At 48.2% G+C, this 20,662-nt stretch overlaps 1 protein-coding gene across 3 annotated transcripts in view; it reads right to left on the reverse strand.

The window, feature by feature from the left end:
- Nucleotides 1–20,662, reverse strand: part of LOC142591114 (uncharacterized) — a 114,217-nt gene that overhangs the window by 78,756 nt on the left and 14,799 nt on the right. For all 3 annotated transcript variants that reach the window (XM_075703496.1, XM_075703498.1, XM_075703497.1), the window contains exon 2: nt 12,547–12,707. In XM_075703496.1, coding sequence (XP_075559611.1) covers nt 12,547–12,707 — 161 coding nt within the window. The remainder of the gene's footprint in view (nt 1–12,546; nt 12,708–20,662) is intronic.

The raw sequence follows: 20,662 nt of genomic DNA on the forward strand, positions 1-20,662 counted from the left end.
AGCAGCGTGCCGAGGTTATTCGCCATAGGGCTGCCTTCATTTTGCTTGCGCCACGACGTTCTCTATAAAAAGAACTTTTCTCTTAGTGGCACCGGCTCCCTTCTCATCATTCCCGCATCTATTCGCGACGAAGTCTTGCACGCCTGTCACACCAGGCCAACCGCTGGCCACTTGAGCTACACCCGAACATTGGCAAGAATTAGGCTAAAGCACTACTGGCCAAGACTTGCCGTGGTCGTGAAACATTACATCCAGACTTCCCTGGATTGCCAGCGCCGCAAAGCCCTACCCTGGAAGCCAGCCGGACTGCTGCATCCTGTTCAGATACCGCAAGCGCCGTTTGAACAAATTGGCACGGTCAGTTTAGGTCTGTTTCCACTGTCTACTACCGGCAATAGACGGATAATCGTCGTCATCGGTTATCTTTCGCGATACGTCGAAACAGGTGCTATTCAACGGCGAACAGCAAGCGAAGCAGTGCGAATTTCATCGAAGCCGTCATCCTAAGGTATGGCGCTCGCGCAGTGGTCATAACAGACAGAGGTGCTGCGTTCAAAGCTGCACTTCTGGATACCGTTTTATGACTACGTGATGGACCTCACCAAAAGGCCACGGCTTATCATCCCCAAACCGATGGGCTGACAGAGCGTTTGCATAAGACTCTGGCAGATATGATGAGTATGTACATCAACGTCGATCACAAGAACGGGGACGAGAGTTTACCGTATCTTACGTTTCCGTATAACACGGCTCACGAAGGGACAATACGCGTGACACCTTTTAACCTCGTTTGCGGCCGGGAAGTGACAACAATGTTAAACGCAATGCTGGCACACGAGTGCGGTGACGACGAGACTGGTGCCGAGGAGTTTACGCAACGCGCACAGGAAGTCAGGCAGCTTGCGCGTTTCCGAATCCAAGAACAACAGGACCATGTTGCCAGACGCTACAATCTTCGGCAGAGACCCGTCACGTACAACGTAGGTGACCAGGTGTAGGTCTGGACTCCTGTTCTTCGGCGGGGGCTCTCTGAGAAGCTCCTGCGAAGATACTTCGGGCCGTACACAGTTCGGCTCCGAAGCAGTGATGTGAATTATGAAGTTGTCCCCGACAGTAATAACTGGTCCAAACGCCGGCGGCATCAGCGCGAGGTTGTGCACGTGCTTCGTAGGAAGCCATACCTTTCCTCATCACCTTAACTTTGCACCATCTCTGCAGTGACTTCGGAGGTTGGTGCACCGGGACGATGTCTTTTTTTTCCAAAGGAGGGCAAATGCCACATCCTACATGGTCACCGCCGGTATGTGTAAGGCGATGAAAACGACGCAGAAGTAGCGCGCGCGTAGAAAAACAGAGACGACAAAGACGTCCTGTTGACTGCTCTGATAAAGTACTTTTATACGTCCTCAACACAGGCTTTCCCGTCTCCTACTAAGTCATGACAATATTCTATTGGAGACGGGCCAGGTAAATTGACGTCATTGATCGGAGTGAAAAGGCCTTGTGCTATCCTGGTGGTGTTGGATTAAATGCGTCAACAGTAACGTCGTTTCTCTCCATCGCAGGCGAGCGCGCGTTCAGCAGTTTCTCTCCTGCTCCGAAATGGGTAGGCCATGCGTCATACGAGTGTCTTATGAACCGGCAGCTTTCGATTAGCAATGCCGCGAGCAAAACCTTGAACGAGCTCGTCTACGCCGTACGGACACTAAAGCCCGAGCACAATAACAGTCTAGTGCAGCCAAGCGCAAGCAGCAACTGCGTACTGAGGATCCGGAAGCCTACTGAGACGTCATTTAATTAACTGCCGGGACTAACCGAGTGATAAAGACCGCGGCCTCACGTTTCAGCTTCGCTCGTTAACCATCTGTACTCACTCCTTGGGCGGTGATCTTTTTTTATATCGCGTGGAGCTACAACTACATTTGGCCTGGACAAGTATATCAGCCGAAAACGTGGAAATATTGTGCGCAGAAGATTGCACCGCGCCGTTAGGTTAAAATATAGTCAATATTTATCATTAAAATTATTTCGTTTTTAACCTGATGCCATTGCACAATGAAAGCCGTGAAGTAGAGAAGTGTTGTCACCTTAGAAAAAATCCTAAAATAGGCCTAATTTCTAAATATCCCCCATATAGTCAGTATAAACTAGATTGCTGTTCCTGTTGGGATTGTTTTAAACTGCTCTTCCCTGCTGACAAGCTTCGATTTCGCAACATATGCTCTGAAGGGAATACTTAAAATGTTCTATTAGGATTCTGATTATAACTAACCAGCTCCACATTGCGAATACCCAGTGGTGTATTTTATGCTTCTTGCTACACTACATAAATCACATAGCGCAACCTGTCAGAGGTAATTTGTTAGAATTATATAAAAATATTAGTGTAATATAGTAGAAAGTATGGCGTCCCTTCTATCTTCAACGCGTGCAGCTTAAACGTTTCAATCTTAGTGCAGTATAAGAAGGCTTTATGCATGATGATGTGTGCATCGTTATGTGAAGTGGAAAGAAAAAAATGCACACACTAATTATTTAAAAAAATTGAGCAACGCTTCTGCTTTTTTTTGTCCGTTATTCATGCCTTATATACATCGTATTGCATCATAGAATCCCAAATACCAATGCCCGCCTAATCATCGGCATTCCCTTAGGCGTCGTCACATCCAATGCGTGCAGATGCCCCTGGAGGTGCGGTGAGCTGGCACGTGAGAAGAGACGATGTACGGTTCGCTAAGCCGGAAGCCTTCCCGCACAGCTATAAAAACTAGATAAATGACACAATCGATATAGGTCAGTGCTCTTGTTTCTTTATGTGTGCAGAGAGGTCTTGTGATTTTACATGGTGGGTGACACAGAATCTTTCGGAAATTTATTTTTCGCATTGTACTTACTACTTCACGATTTAAACCTGCATCGGTAAATGGAGCAAATAATCATGGCACTAACTGATCAGCCAGAGGAGAAGCATGTAGGCATGGTACTGCGAAAAACGGGAGTTGAAATGTCAGATCTGAAAACGTAAGCAAGTAGAAAAGTCAAGCAACTATTGCTCTTGGAAGGATGTGGGTATTATGTGGCTAGGCAAAAAACGAAAGGGGCGGGAAGTGGCCGTTCGCTACACAACAGAAGAGCGACGGCAGCAACCCAGAGCATAGCCGTCTGCCTCGATGCATCTCTTCGCAGATCCTTTGTTTGCAAATACTTCCGCTGAAGGCAACGGCGAATTTAGTCATTTGGAGGGCATTGACAAAATGGCAGTGATATAACTACCGAACGAATATTCAAATTGTTCTTTCTTTCATACCTGATATCAAAGTGCATCCTATCAAGTTGCTGCATCGGCCGAGCATCTGTGTATCTTGCAAATGGTCAGTGACGGTTGCCTCCGCATGTTTAATATAATCGGTGGCATTATTCTATATAGATATATTGTTTCACGAAGATTGTAAAGAAAATATATTCCAATATAAGATTGCAGTAGTTATATCCAGCATTTCACAATAACATCGGAAAAAAAACTCGTAGCTAAGGTAAAAATGTTTTTATTTACATGTACAATTTTACTATTTTAGCAGTTTCACAACATCTGCCTCTTTTTTTCGCTAAACTAAGGTCGCATAGCGCAGAGGTCCCCGCGTTTGATACGTATCTGATATCTGGCATACAGTATTTTGTTGTCATAAAACTTGATCACTTGCAGGACGCTGTGAATTCGGTGATCATTCACTGAGCGAAGGAGGGTCTTCACGCCTTACCAATCCATGCGTGAGGTTGCTCTGCCGCGTCTACCACAGGGAATTATTGGTCAACGGGTAAGAATTTCTTTTGAATTAAGCGATTTTGGAACTGCTGGCACAAAATTATGTTAGCGTCATTTAAATGTGCAAAGGCTTCACGTATCGTTTCGTGTAATTTCAGAATTTACGTTGTAGTGCAGTGCTGAGCAATGTTTGCCTTCATTTGATAGAGCCGTAATAAACATTGGTAGAGAAAAGTTATCGTAGTGATAGCTCAAGGAATAAAGAGAATATTTCTCAAAACCTAAGTCATGGAAAATTATTGTAGACATCGTTCATTACTGGTCATGACATCAAGTAAAACGCGATCGTTTACAGTGCGTATTTAGCACTTACAGTAGTATTTAGCACAACAACAAGTCGCTCAGTTCCTGTCACAAAGATTATCATAGCTGTCTTCAGTGTTAGCAAAAGTGCACTGTCAATACACCACCATCGTCATCACCCTTCCGTTATTTTTCCCGCTGTCGCCTTTGGGTAGTCGACATCCTCATCGTATTATTGCTTTCATTCTGTCACTAATATCACTTGCGTGAGAAGTAGACAGGAGAATAATATTGCATAATTTATTGCTCTAAACTGAAGCTGAATAGGCGGGTCAGACATACACGTTTTGTCTGTTGATTGCAATGAAAAAGCAGATGTACACATATATATTCACGAGTAACGCTCATTGAAAATGCTCATCATGGTATCGTGGTCATTCTGTCACTAATATAACTTGCGTAAGAAGTAGACAGGAGAACAATATTGCATAATTTATTGTTCTGAGCTGAAGCTGACTAGGCGGGTCAGACATACACGTTTTGTGTGTTGATTACAAAGAAAAAGCAGATGTACACATACATCTGCTTTTTACCGCCTAAACACACGTTTAGGCAGTAACGCCCTAATCTATAGAACGCGCTCCACAGCGAAAGGCTCCTTCTTGAGTGATTTTTATTTGCTGACAAGGAACGCATAAGTGGCGTTGTTCGAGATTCAAAAAAGCTCCCCTCAGTGGTAGCCGTGCATGGTTGATAAATGGCCTTGTTGTGTTATTGCTGAGCACAAATTCGCCTATTTAATTCCATACCAATGAATAGAATACGTTCAATACGCAACACAAGAACCTTATATACGGTAATTTAAGCGTACGGTAAAGAACTATAAACGTTGAAACTAAATACGCAGCGCCCCGCGCCCCCTTGTTCTCATTCCAGTATCTCTAATTGCTCATCTTGTAACAATAGAGACCATAACGAAATTGGACGTTTGCACATTCTGGTATTGTGCTTTAGAGTGGTGAATGTGTGCAGCGTATACGCATTTAACAATTATTGTTCGATTTAATGTACCAGAACCACGATATGATTATGAGGCGCACTTCAGAAGTAGCGGGGGAGGGGTGTTCAGAATATTTCTGTCCATCTACGTTTCAATAACGAGCGCCCAATGCATGGTACGCCAGCATGTTTGCATCGCCTCCCCATCCAAAGGTGGGCACTTCGGCTGGGAGTGAACACGTGACCTCGAGCTTGGCACCGAAACACTACAGCCACTAGGCTAACACTGCGGATGGCGTAGTGGCATTGCCACTGGCCTACTGTTATGATTTTCGTTTGCTTAGGGTGATGTGGGGTTGCTTGCCTGGTAGTGTATTCACACTTGCACAATTCGAATTGTTCTGGCCACCACTGAGACGAATCCACCGTGGGGAGGAGAAACAACGAAGCCGATTGTTAACGAAACATGCATATAATTAAGACAAACCAACTCAACGAGATGCCATGCCTAACAAAAACCTTCATGCAACTCTAGAAGTTCTCACACAGCCAAACAGCTGTTTACAACAGTAACATCCGTGACGAGTCACAATTACATTACATACGGGGTGGTGTAGCGGCACAGCGTCGGTCACGTGAGGATTAGTCCCCACTTGCTTCTTTAGTATCAGCCGCAGCTTGGCAAAGGAATCACAGGAGGGGCATGGTAGGAAGTTTTTGCCTCCTGAGCCTTGCCGCCAGGATCCGCTAACACCACAGGCTGGAAGTAGGACTGAGGCAGGCCGTCGCTGACGTCTTGAAACTCGGGCCCGTAGCTCGCCAGCTTCGCTTCTCTGCCCGGTGCGCCTGGCGTTTTGAGGTTTGGACCATTAACCCGACAGCCTCGCTCTTTCCACGCTGAACACCGGTGTCCTCCTCGACAGAAGAAAAAGAACCCGTTTCTCTTTCTTCTCTTCGTCTCGTCCCTCTTCCAGCAATCGTGTGGCTTCGTGATTGGCTGTTGGCCGAGGTGCCGCGTCCTGCGAGCTCGCGCCGAATGCCACTATTCTTTCTGTTTTAGAGTCACTCAGCGTGCGCCACACCAGACAGATGCACTTTATGCATGACACTAACAACTCCAAGAATTTCTGCAAGCAGGTCGTCAGACAAGTTTAATGCTATTTGCAGTGCATATCCAGTAATACAGCGTACGAACACTATTGGAGTTGGCGATATACCAGTTTGAGTTTGAGTATTTTTATGTTTGCAAGCAGTACGATTTCCATTTTATTCCTGCTAGGCAAATTGTTTATTTATACGGTAATACGGTTGCTGGGTGTATGTACACCATTACATATACATAGGGCCAACGGCAAAATTTTTTGTTCTCACGAGCGTTCATTGCGTGCTGAAGGAATCGGAAAATTTATGAGGCTACATTTTATTGCAAAAGCGATTATACAGACATTCCAGGCGCATTTTTGCCGTCGCCATCGCCGTGATGTTCCGTATAAAGTCGAAGAGCGACAACAGCATCACGGCGCGCCGTATGCTGTATGTGTCAGTCAGTCAGTCAGTGTTTTATTTTCACCAAACAAAGCCTTTGAGGGAAGCCACAAAACCCCTTAATCTTTCAAAAGGAGCGCCATTCTTAGATCTTGCGCACCCCCCCCCCCCCCCCCTCTGTCCTCGGCCTTTTCTCCTCGCCGCCTGCTGTGCGCCTCAGCCTCCTGCGCTCCCCCATTGGCCGGTCCGCGTGGCGTGGAAGCACGTGCAGCGCTTCTGTATTTTTCTTTCCAGCGTGCTCCTGCTGCCATTGTCGACCAGCGTGACGAAAGTACGTGCAAATCGATTGATCGAATATCTTAGCGGACCACATCAACTGTGTTAGCGTCGACAACTTCATTGCGAAGTCGTGCTGCCGCGCCTTCAGTTGCCGCAACCGACAAGGCTAGTGCAACAGGATTTTGTTGACCGTCCGACTGACCGTCGGACGAGCGCAATGCACAAAGAAAATTGTGGATGCAGAGCGTCGGGTGGGATGACTGCGAGAAAGTGGCCAAATGCTGGGCCCTCGGGCCCTCTCTGCAGAGCGCACGGGGAAAGCCTTTGAAACGTGCGCCACAACGGCACTCGTTGCATGGAGCATGCGCACCGATCGCGTTATCGTAAGAACTCACGCTGGGACAGCCGGGAAGAAGGCAGCTGCCCGATAAGAAGGCAGCGAAGACGGCACTCGGGGCTTCTTTACGGGCGCGGGCCTGGGGAGGCGCTGGTGGGGCGTGGCCCGTCTAGGTTTCTTTCGGAGCGTGCTGCAGAACAAGGGGAAAAGCGTCTTTGCATTGTGTCTGCATGAAGGAGTGCTCTTGTTGTTCGCTTTTGGGACTGTGTCGGCGCGCCTGGTTCGGTACTTCCTTGCTTTCTGCGGTTTATGCATTCTGTTATCGCCCGAAAGATTGTGTTGGTTGATGGTTTGTTAGGGCCGTTCTTTCGTCGCCCCCTTTGGCTTGTATATTTTCTTGCCTCGCTGTTCTGCTGCTTGCTTCTTTGCCGTGTTCTTTTCTGTTATTGGCCGCGAGGCTGCGGTAATTGTTTGAGTGTTTCATTATATCGTAAATTAAAGCGGTTTTTGTTCTTTGCGCCACTGGTCCTTTGTCGTGCTGGTCGCGGCTCGCGGACCCCCTGAGCGAAGGCGAGGGGCCTTCATCTGGCTCCCAACGTGGTTTTCTTCTTTCTCGTTGTTTTTCTGTTTGTTCTGGAGTACACTTCCGCACCGCAGGGACCACGACCACGGGAACAAGGGAACCGCCCCCATCTCTAAGCAGCTGGCAATCCCCCCTGGGCCTACTTGTTTCGCTCCGACATCGGGTCCCACAGCTCACGCATCTGTACCCAACCCCTCTGACCCGCGTAAGCTTACTGGACATTTTTATTCTACCTCTCGCTCTCCTTGCGCCCCGCTATTCCGCACCATCCAGCCTCCACAGAACCGCTTGACATTGCTTGACCATTTCGTCCAATGCTTTGCCTGTCCAATTTCAACACCAAAGATGCACCGCCGGCGTTTTAATGCACCTACGTTCAAGTAAAGAAGGGCGCGGTTGAAAATCATACTCGCCAAACCACTAGTACGATGCCTGATAAGGACCAGGGCGCGCCCGCAAAAGATATGTCCAGTATTATTGCCCAGCTGACCACGCTGCTCGAGCACCAAACAAACATAACGCCAGCATCCAGTTTCCGTTTGTAGCTCGCTGTGCCTACATATGAAGACCACACAGATAAGAAATCGGTGGCGGACTTCCTTCAGTAAATGGAAGATTACCGCGGCTTTCGCCACAAGGACCACAGTAAACCGGTCGACAGGCTTTACGCTAGCGGCTATTCTTCTCGGTCGCGAGCTCCGTTTTCCTATTGAGCACGTATTCACCAACGACTCTGAATTACCAACTCGCAATTACTCCACGTTACACAAAATCTTCCCAGCCGCATGGCACAGACACTCTGAAGGAGGCCAGGGAGAACTTGGACCTTGCCCGCCTGGAACATGGGAACCAATACAACAAAGGCAGGCTGCCCCTGAAGTTCGCGGTCGGCGACGAAGTGATCCGCTGCACGCACCCACTCAGCGATGCTGCAAAAAGGTTTGCGGTTTCCCTCGCGCCTAGATGGGATGGGCCTTCCGTGATCGCGAAACGTATTTCTAGCTTGGTGTACCTACTGCGGGAAAAACACGGCAGCAGAGTAATAGGGCCCGTAAGCTTGCACGAACTCAAAGCATACTACGAGCGCCCATCAGACAGCTAACCCCGCTTCAGTCATTATACGAGTTCAGCAGTTAACGCGGCTGTGCCCTACATCCGCTATCTGCTAATCGCGACGTTTTCACATATGCTGTCCTTGGATATCCTCGCCTTACGCAGAATGCCACGCTACCACTCCAACGGGCGTGATCAGTCTGGCTGCCACGGCGGCCCATCGAAACATCACCTACGTCGTCGGCCTCTCACCGAGGCGACCGATGTGCGCTAGCGTCAGTTGGGCGAAAAGTGCATTGTCTCTGAAAGAGCGCACGCCTTCAGTGCATGCCAATTGTAGCCGTCACGTGGAGCTCTGGACGACGCCAGACACCATTCCAGCCCATCGCCGGCCAACTGCCCCGAACATTTTGCTTCGCATCAGTCGTGATGTACTCGACTAGGACGATGCATGGTGCTGTTGGACATAGTGTCGTTACATAGTGTTGTTACACAGTGCTGTTGGACACTCAGGCGGCTGTCCGGTCTTGTGCGGGGGGAGAAGGGGAGTGTCGGGCCCTTGGGCCCTCTATGCAGCGCGCACGGGGGAAGCCTTTGAAACAAGCGCCACAGCGGCACTCGTCGCGTGGAGCATGCGTACCGATCGCGTTATCGTAACAACTCGTTCGCGGACTGCCGTGAAGGGAGCTGCCCGATAAGAAAGCAGCGAAGACTGCCCTCGGGGCTTTTTTCGGGGCGCGGGCCTGGGCAGGCGCTAGTGGGGCGTGGGCCGTCTAGGTTTCTTTCCGAGCGTGTTGCAGAGCAGGGGGAAAAGAGTCTTTGCATTGTGTCTGCATGAAAGAGTGCTCTTGTTGTTCGCTTTTGGGACTGTTCCTGCGCGCCTGGTTCGGTGCTTCCTTGCTTTCTGCGCTATATGCATTCTGTTATCGCCCGAAAGATTGTGTTGGTTGATGGTTTGTAACGGCCGTTCTTTCGTCGCTCCCTTTGGCTTGTATATTTTGTTGCGTCGCTGTTCTGCTGCTTGGTCTTTTGCCCTATTCATTTCTGTTATTGGCCGCGAGGCTGCGGTAATTGTTTGAGTGTTTCATTATATCATAAATTAAGGCGGTTTTTGTTCTTTGCGCCACTGGTCCTTTGTCGTGCTGGTCGCGGCTCGCGGACCCCCTGAGCGAAGGCGAGCGGCCTTCAAAGTGCACAGCTTTAAGTGCCACAGTTCATCACTACCTCTTATTTTGAACCTAGTTTACGCCTGCATCTTTAAAAGTGCTTGCGTATGTTTCCATGCTCTGCGAGGTTTTAGCATGTTTAAGTTTGGTATTATTCAATGGTGCTCGCTTTAATTCATAGGAGTTTGGCCACGAAGGTGCTCACACCTGCAGCGGGTGTGCGACATAGACGCGTCTTTATTCAGGCAATTTTTAGCTGAACCAGAGAGAGGGAGATAGAAGAACACAGAGAAAGAATACAGGGACGTTAGCCAGAGGTAGTTTGGGTCGGCTACCCTGCACGGGGCAAAGGTTAAGGGGAATAAAAAGAGAGTGGAACGGGGGAGATAGAGAAAAATAAAGACGAGCAGAAACAAAGCGCGTATCCTATAGAGCGATATGGGGTGGCGTTTTTAAAGTCTATCGTGAAGCCCTGTAGACCACAGGAACCTTGATAGCGCGAGTAAGGCCTTCAATGCGGATGTTCCTTCGGAGCACTTTTCTAAAGCTTTGAGTTCTGATAATGGACGATTGTCCAGCTTGTGAAGTACTCCGCACAGTACTTGTATCTGGGCGCTATATCGCGGGCACAAACAGATATGTGCGAGCGTCTCATCGCTATTGCATGTGTCGCAAGTGGGGCTGTTGGCCATTCCAATAAGGAGAGCGTGCGATTTCATAAAGGCGACGTCTAGCCACAGACGGTAAAGCATGGTCTGTTCACGTCGTCGTAACCCAGGTGGGAAGTGCATTCGTATGTCTGGAGAGAACGAACGCAAACGAAACATGGTGTAAACGTTCGAGTCCCACAGGGGCAAAATACCATCACGGGACATCAATCGCAGCCCAGCCGCAGCGCCTGTTCTCGAAAGCGGAATGAAGACTCGTCGACCCCTTTCATGCGTTGATCGAGCAGCATCGTCGGCGTGGTCCTTCCCGCAGATGTTACAATGTCCTGGAAGCCATTGAAAGATTCTGTGGTGTTCCTTCTCGTGTCTGTGGTGATATATCTGTTGAGTTTCATAGGCCAGCTGTTCATTAGGTCCGTGGCGCATTGGCTGTGTATGCACTGAAGGGCTGCCTTGGAGTCACATTGTTGCGGTGGTTCCTTATTAAGTAAAGCAAGTGCAACACGGAGTGCCGCGAGTTCTGCATCCGTCAGTGTGGTCACACATGAAGTTTTTAATTTGATTTTTTTCAGATTTTGCCGCGACGATGGCTGCATCAGCAGAGCTGTTGAGTTGCACCGAACCATCTGTGCAGGCATGTTGCCGGAATCTGTGCACGTTGTTAATGGGTTCCAAAGTTGCTTGTGCCGAAGATTGCAACGGCGCTCCAGGTTTGTTTCTGATGCCTGGAACTGTCAACTGCGCTTGTGGCCGGTGCAGACACCACAATGAGTCGGATAATCGTGTAGCAGGCGGAAACTCTGGTGGCGAGTAGGACTGATGTATTACAATACTTTTGGGGAAAGATGAGTGTGGCTTTTTCGCTGGCAAGCAAGCAAGTTGGTGGGAGGGAATCCGAGTCAGGTGACGGATGTGTGCACTGAGGACATCTGTATCAATGCAGACTGTCAAAGGAGCGTCTCTGGCAATGGCCACTGTCCCAATCAACGATATAGTTTTGGGGAGACCGAGACAAGTTGTGAGTGCTTACTGTTGCACTCTGCAGTTTGCGGATATTTGTAGCGCAAGTATGTCCTAGTCCGGGTAATCTGTACCCCAGGAAGCACAAGAACAGTGGTTTATATAGTGGCAACATTGATGGTACTGTTGCGCCCACCCCAGCACCTCTCGCTGAGAAACGCAAGAGGGTCCACAATGGCGGCGAAACGCTTTGTCTTCTACGAGACGTGGGGGCTCCAAGACAAGTCTCTATCAATGATGATGCCAAGAAATCGGTGCGTTCGTCTATATCGTATAGTTTGGTTATTGATCCGCAAAGCATACGGGGCTATCGCGTTTCGAGGAAAAGCAATGAGTGCACATTTCTCAGCTGAAAGAGCTCCTCCAGAAGTGCGTACATTGTCGACGCTTTTGAAAGGCTCACTAACTCTTACGAATGCAGTCATTCAGCTTCAATGTACGCCCGCACGCGGTAATTCGATTTATGGTGTTTAACATACATAACGTCCGGAAGCGACTGAGGCTATGAGTGAAGTCGTAACGAATGGCTCCGGATAACTTTATTTAGGTCACCTGGGTATGTTTAACGTGCACTTTCATCGTACAGTACATGGACTGGTAAATTCCCTGTTGGCGTCCCGTAATTCCACTGCACGGGCGTGGTAGCGCTGCGGCAGGAGTTGGTGCCTGGGCGTGATTGCATTCCTGTATTCGATTTTAATTACTGCTTGTAACAACGTACGATTATTTCACATATTGGCGGCACCTCCAGGACACCAAAGCGGCAACGGGAACACCAAAGCTAGAACTAGGGCTGTTCCTTGGGTTGGGGCTCACCGAGACCTGTGCGTTCGCGACAATAAAAGCACCACGCAAGGAAAACAGCGCCCTGCCATGCGAGAAGAACTTACGGAACGCCAATGAGGAAGCTGCCCACGGCGTCTTGCATTTCGCCTCTGTCCCCGCTGCTGATTGTCGGGTCCTCGGAAATGTAGGGAAGAGCAGCGGCCACTCGCCATTTTGTGCGCAGGATTATCATAGCAGAGAAAGGCCGCAAAGGATCACAGGTCCCCTGAAAAGGATGAACATTTTCACTGCTTAACGTTAACGTTTTTATCCGTCCGATTAAATAACTGGTTACCGCATACGTCATATGCAGCGTATGTTGCCTTCTATCTCTTGAGACAAATAATTTCGCGGCTTTTGATTATGGAGGGTGGACAGAGTTGCTGCGCAAGCTGCGCGTACACCAGTTACGTAGGTTTGCACGCAAGAACCACGACAAAAATTAGTGCATATTTTCCAATTCGCTTTAATATCTAATCCTTCTTTTTCCTTCGGATTGCACTGCTTGCGCTAACCTGAGAGCTCAGTGGGCTGTGTGTATTTGTGCTACATACTTTCCTGATTTCCTAGACTGGGCTAAACACCTTCATTCAACCCATCTGAGGACTGTTTCGTCCTACAACCATATTGTTCTCTCTGTCTCTATACCCGCCGTCGGGGTTTAGCGGCTATCATGTGGAGCTGACAGGCACGAGGTCCCGCGATGAAATCGCGGCCGCGGCGGTCACGTTTCGATGGGCGCGAATTATAAGAAACGTCCGGGTACCGTGCATTGGGGCACGTCAAAAGACCCCAGTTCGTTAGAATTAATCGAGAGTCACCCACTACGGGGCGTGCCTCATAATCAGGTCGACGGTTTGGCACGTAAAACCGAAGAATTAATTATTTTTCTTTGTTGTGTTCGAGTTATAGCGTTCGAGTTATAGGGACACTGCTTCTCTGCGAAAACTTACAACTCAAAGAAATGTACAGGCGCACGTACTCGACAGATATACAATAAGCACTTCAATAAAAGTATTATATTAGTGGTGCTAATGGGGCGGCGTAATTCTTTTTGGAACATCTGTTCATTTTTCCGATCACGTTCCTTCTTGCTATGAAATTCCAGCCTCTTGCACAGTAATAAATACAATAAATAAACAAAATCTCGCTGTTAACGTAACAAAATAAGCGTAGAGCGCTAAACTTATCGAGCCAATTAAGGACAACCTGCAATAAATTCAGCATAGCAGCCCTCGTCTTCCTGGTTGTGCGTCTTCTTGCGATGCACCGACCCACAATTTTTGCATCACGCTTGTGCTTTCTCTCGTTTAACATAGACATTTCCGCAAGACATGTCTCTGCACTACATAGTCTTGCACATGTGCACAAAGGTAGTTGGAACACAGGCACTATGACCGATCTTGGGCGCCTACATGCAGAACAGTGTTCACATCTAAGCTTCCTTCTAAGCTTCCTTCCATCCATGGTTCCTTCTAAGAACTTCGAGGGCAAGCTACAACAAGGAACATCTATGGACGCCAGCTGGCGCTGATAGATTTTACCTGCTTGTCTCTTTGTTTACATGTTCATAGGGGTGCTGCTCGCTGTTTTGGCGGCTCAACACTCGCCGGCAGTTTGGCATTGAAAGCATGGTTATAAATGTAGTTTTCACATACTTCGAACGTGTTACATTCGCCCTCATGACACAAGCTCTACTGGTGCTCCACTGGTAGGCTGATAAATTGTCAGCAAAATAACGTATTATAAAGGAGATTTATTGGGGTTCGTAACGATCACCGGTTCTAGCATGCACCGAGCAGTTCCCGAACTCGAGCCTCTGCCGCGCGCTTGATGCTGCCGATGCTGCTGACTCTGTCCGCACGTTGGTTATCTTCCTTACAGTATTTACTGCTTAAAAAGAAAAGAGCATGCGGTCTGACGAGTTGGAATCTATATACAGTGAAGCGTTGTGTGTGTGCATAGAGTGAAACACGAGTTTGTTTCCCTGGTTCTTTTTTTCTTCTTTCATCCGCGCGGCTGCCACCTCGGATACGCGGAGGCGAGCGCCACCTCATGGTGGTCGAAAGAATCCTATGGCATTGACGTCGCTTGCGTGTGCTCTGGTTCTATTATTTTCCTTCCGCACGGCCGCCGCCACTGCAGCCGATGCGTGGAGGCAATCGCGATCTTGTGGCATCGCCAGGAACTTAGATACGGTGACGTCGCATGCGCCCTCTGCTGTGAATGGTTGGCCTACTGGGTAAGAGAGCAGCCATGCAGCATTTCCGGTCAAAAAACCCAGCGAGATTCGCAAAGGCAACTTAAGCTTTTAAAAGTATCAACGTACATAACGTACTATCTGTGAACCTAGGAAACACTAATTAACGTTGCCGCCGCCGCTGCCATCTTGCGAAGAGGCCGCAACACTTCGCGCATCAGTCGATAGTGCTAATAACGCCCCATGCCGGTGCAAAGCTGGCCGAACAGCGCTTTGATAGAGTGTGGCAATGCTTCAATGAAGGACGCTTTGTCACTGCCGAACCCCAGCGAAAACGTGCGAACGCAAAAGCAGTAACAGGGAAATGGTTTGAAAACTTGTCTTTTTCTATTATTCATTTTTCCTTACACGGAAGCAATGTTCGTCCTTGTGGAAAAGAAAAAAAATGTGCGACAATTACGATACTCATTATTGCGAAATTTGAGGGCAGCTTTATATGTGTATTCATTATGCGGTATATTGACACGTGAACTTGTTTATCTTTTACGGGTGAGCGCTTTTACCATCCACGAAATGTTATCGCTCAGCGCAGGACGCGTCTACATGTATCGGAAATTTCTAGAATGTTATCGATGCTTCTATCCGGTGTCTGTTGTCGCTGAACCTTGTGTAATCTGATTGCATGTATGCGCGACGCGAATGGCGTAGAAGTTTGTGGAAGGCATGCGGGTCCCAGTGATTACTCTGGAACATTAGACGGCTGCTGTATAAAAGTCGACGCGCTTGACCCGCTTATCAGATTTTCGACGATGGCCGACCGTGTTCGCCACTATCGTTGTGCTATAGGTGTAGGCTGTTTTGTGGGCACAGGTTCGCCCAATAAAAGTTAGTTTTGTCGTTCACAGTATTGCTACTGTGTTCTTCAACGTCACCACCACGTGACAATATTGAGGCAAAGTATTTCAGGCCGAAATCACCGCGCCGACTGAACAGACGAACGGTGCTGCCAGCTCCTTCGCAGAGGCAGACGCAACATGCGAACGATGGCACCATGAGCGGCATCGGAGCCAGCTCGGAAAGAAGACGACGATTAACGCACGAGCAGTGGCACGGCGGAATGGCCCGCTTACGTTGACCCTGATGCTGATGCTCATCCAATGAACGGGCACCTAAGTTCTGCGCTCTAAAAGTGGAACATCTGCGCCGTCTGACGACATCTGTCGTGCCGCTTATTCTAGATTGTTGCATCGCTAGGTCACAAAATCATTAATTTCAACATGCCAACGGTACTACTGACAGCGTCATTCGCAATCGTTAGGATTACAGCGCGATTGTAAATAATTCCGAGCAGTCAAACGGTTAAACTATTTTGGAAGTATGCTTCCCGAAAAGTATTTTAATGCATTGGCAGTGCAGGTAGGATTCTCCAAAATGCCAGAAGCATGCTTTTCAGAAACTTCTAACTAAAATATCTATGCACTTTGAACTATATTTTAAGGAGAAATATTAGGTTCGTGCTACTAGTCTGAGGATTTTTACGAAGCGTGCCTGAGTTAACTACTTTCAGACATTGACTTCTCAATTTCAACTTTTTTTCTAATTAATAATAAACGATAATTATGGATTCTCATATTTTTTAACTGGATATTGAGTTTTTTGGCACGAAAGCTCTGCCTGTTCGCATAGTCGACATGGAAATGAAAATAGCGCTGTTTTCTGCATGTGAAGTAAAAAAAAATGCACTCTGTGTTCCGTAAATAGATTCTTGCCAGAAACGTATGTCATACCAGTAATTTCTTTCTTTCTCTTTTTTCCACTCTGCGTTGCAGATGTCCTCCTCCTCAGAATTTTAGAGATGGAGATGATCCACCAGGCGCCAAGTACTGGCCCCATTGTTGCAAACGGAATGGTGGATAGGATGCGAAATGAGAAGTGCATCTTTCGCATATTACTACATATATTGTGTAACCAATATTTTTGTGAATGATTCCACAAAACTGAATTAGATTAATTCTGTCATAGCGACATAGCTAAAAAAGTCCGTTCGTGATCATCGCCGTGAACTTTTTGGCAGTGCAGGAATTTTATAGCGTTGTGACGCCAGATCAATTAAATATTGATAAACCGGTGAAGGTCATACCGCAGTGGACTTTCTTCTTAGCGCCAATAAACCTTATACGAAAAACACGTGCTTTCTACTAAAGAAGTTGTGATTCCTTTTTGTAAAGAAAACGACTGCGCTTGCTGGGCAATGTAAATCAATTTCAGTAACAACGAAAAATAACAAGAACACTATTCCAGGAAGGCGCTTTTGAAGGGAGGTTAGAACTGCGCCAAAATACGAGGACAAGCGAAAGAAACACACGATACACCGTGGTGTGCCTTGTGTGTTTCTATCGGTTGTCCTCGCTTTTGTGGGCAATTTTAGCCTCCCTTCAAGTGTGATCCAACCTCCCCTCAAGGACGTCCTACTAAAATAGGAAGGTGTTACCAGGATGTGCACCTGTTTTACAACGCTGGCCGTAAAAGATGCCTGCGTGAGACCAACAAACGATCTCTATAATGATTTCAGTAAAACGCCCTGTTAGATACAGACTATTAATTAGCATAGTTAAGTTCTCTGAAAACAACCACTCGCCGTCGCATTCCGAATGTGGGGCGCCTCTGCACGTCGACCATGCTATCCGACGCGTCATACAGGCTGGCGAGGCCGCTCTCGTGTGTCGCGCGTGAAACATGTCTCCCAACCCCCCTGTATGACGCTTCCCGAAAGTGTACCTGGAGGCCAGCACGACTCGAAGTAGTTAATCTTAGTCCTGAGAAACGGTGCACAGCACTGGAAGGTCGTTCAAGGACGAACACGTGGGGATGTAACGCCGGACGGAGGCGGCCATCGGAGGATCGGAGGGTGTGTCTGGCCGCACTTGACGCCACTTGCACGCGCCCTATGATTCGGTGAAAACGACGACACGTGTACGGGGTCGCCGATTAGATGGAAATGACACGACAGCTGCGGGGCTGAAGGGGTCATAAGCCAGAGAACCATCGGAAAGGGAGAGATGTTCTTCTTGTCACGGGCCGCAGCGTACGATTTGCTGTCGGCCGTCAATGAACTGACTCTTATTTCGCCTCTTTCTAATCCTGTACATATAATAAATAAACCTTCATTTTGCGAGACAGATGTTAAACTTAAATGCTTTATTCTGCGGGCCATACACAGAAGCGCATGACGGGTACCAACATCAACAACCGTTGGACGAATAAAGTTTATTCCTATCCTATCCTATGACACCGCCATAATGATGAATATGTACAGATGAAGAAAATGAAGAGGAAATATAATGCTCACAGTACTTCCCCCGGGTACAGAAGCGGCGAACCTGGTCACTAGTTATGGCCGTGAACGGCGTATGAAGGGCTTTAAGCGCGATGCATGCACAATCTCTATGGAAAAGCAGCGGTGGACAATGGGCGTGACAACAGGCATGACCGCATATGTCACAGGCGACGTTTCTTCCTGAAAAATGTAGGCCCCGATGAAAAGGGATTGAAACTTTTCACACAATCGCAGGAGCGCGAACTTGGGTCGATAGCAACACTTCGTCACCAGTGTTGAAGGAGCGACAAGGTGGAATGCATCATAGCGAGTTTTTCGATCTTGTTTACTGGCGTCGGTGTCAAGGCGGGCGCGGTGGCCTTATTGAGCTACGCATGAAGCGAACTGCTCACAAACTGATGTCGACGAAGGCACCGCAACGCCAAAGAAAGAGACGTCGCGGAGAGTGATAGGTTGACAGCCGTACGCGAGGAACAGTGGTGAGTACCCCACAGTGCGTTGCACGGCGGTATTGTATGCGAATGCGACGAATGGCGAAATGAATGAATAAAACCATTATTTCAAAAAAGGGAGGAGGGAAAGGAGGGAAAGGAATGTGGGCTCCCGGACTGTTGGCTGAAGCACATCTTCATCTGAGTCTTGGATCTCCCGCTTTATGCAGACTCAGGTGCATGTTCAGCTCCGCCGCTCTCACATGGGCTGATGGACCCCTTCTACACTACTCGAAACAGGCCACTTTGTCTGCCATATGTCGCAATGGCTTTGTGTGTTTCTTAGTTAGTTTATATTCCAATTCATAGTGTTCTAATGTCTCTGTCTAGAAAATGTTGAATGTTGGACCTCCCTTGTGAAAAAGCTGCACAGCTCCAAATCAGGCGTTGCAAGTCTGCTCTGCATGACTCCTGGCAGTGTGTGCATCGGGTATAAGTCTTCGCAATCGTAGCTTGTCTGGATTGGTGCCATTTCTCAAGTATGTGTGGTGTGTATGCAGCGTTGGCCAGAACCTTCTTAAAGGTACCTCTTCTGTGCGAGTAAGCCTGCCCTTGTCGTCAAACACATCTGCTGCTGTAGCTTCTAATAGTCTCCGTTTATTGTCTGCTTGTATTTTAGTACGAATGTAATGCATCAGTGCTTTGCTAGGAGAGCCTTCGGCCAATATGTTTAGGTATGGATTTGGGTCCACGGGGTTTGGCGAGGAAATGTAGTGTGGGGAGCTGTACGTGTAATCAAGCCCACCTGCTTGCGCGGCAACTGCGTGAGCGGCTGCGTTTCCCCCACCCGTGCCGGTGTGCCCCGGTGTCCATAGGATTCCAACATTTGTCCCGTTGTCCTGTATTCTTCTCTTTAGCTTTTTCTGGTGTCGTTGGCCACAGCATTATCTGTCGTAGGCACCGTTAATTCTGTCACCGCTTCGTACGAGTCAGTAAGGATCCGATAATTATTTCGCACACTCTGCTCTACAATGCCTCCCATGTCAATGGTAATTGTGTTGACCGCTCCCCATATAGATAAGAGCTCAGCGTGCAAGGTTGCACCCCCGGGAAGCTGACATGTGTGATAGCCATTGTGCTGGCGTGCAGATGTGCTAACCCAGGCCATGCTTGCTATGTCGTTTGTGATTGCAGCGTCCGTGTAGATGTCAATGGTGTGCTGCGGCGTTCTTAATTCCAATCTCTTTTCAAATAATTTTCTAGCTTCCGCGTTTCGTGTGGCGATAGGGCGTTGTTGCCTTTGTATGGCCAGTGGTGCTTCCCATCGTGGCGTTATGGTCGCTTGCGTGGGCTCTGGCTTCGCATGGACTTGTTTATCCCATGCCATGATCTGTTTTCCTTAGGTCGTGTTTTCCAACCGGGATCGCATTCGAATTCGTGCTTCACTGAATATGCCTCGTATAGGTGGAATCGTTACGAGCTTGAGCAGGTCCTCGTTCTTCGTGTGTTTCGGTAGCCCAGTGATCGTACGAAGGCTGGCCATGTGTAACTTTTCGATGTCTCCGAGGTCCCGTTCAGAGAATTCGTACATGGGTGCCCCGTAAAGAGCCCTTCCAACCGCGACCGCTTTTGCAAGCGTTTGGCACGCTTTCTGACGCGCTCCGCCATACTTGCTCAATATCCGTGTAACCATGTGCAAAAGCCGTCTCCAGTTTTTCTTTAGTGTCCGAATCCATAGCTCGGGGATGTTGGAGCTAGCAATCTGTGCTCCAAGGTTCCTAATGTGTCCATTGGCCGGCGTAATATCGCTTTGGCCGATGTGTAAATTGATCAGCTAGATTACATTGGTCGTTTTCTATCCGTCTACGCTAATCAATTCCGTATTCTCTGGAGAGAGTTGCAGCCCGAAGTTATCTAAAGTGTTGCTAAGGCTCAGGATCGCTGCTTGTAGTTCAGTTTGCATGCTCTGCATGGTCGGAATAATCCGCCGCTTCTGTCCATATTGTTATATCGTCAGCGTAAATAGTAAAATGGGCCGAAGTGTCTCGCTCAAGACTTTCTGCCACACGTGTCATGGCCACATTGAAGAGTATAGGTCCGAGGATGGAGCCCTGGGGCACTCCTCTGTCCAAGAAATAGGTCTTCGGACTTCATCCCGGTGTCTTGCCATGGAGCTGGATTGGTCTGCTTTGGAGGAAGCTACGTATCCAATT

This window comes from Dermacentor variabilis, chromosome 8, assembly GCF_050947875.1.
Source record: "Dermacentor variabilis isolate Ectoservices chromosome 8, ASM5094787v1, whole genome shotgun sequence".
Taxonomy (NCBI): domain Eukaryota; kingdom Metazoa; phylum Arthropoda; class Arachnida; order Ixodida; family Ixodidae; genus Dermacentor; species Dermacentor variabilis.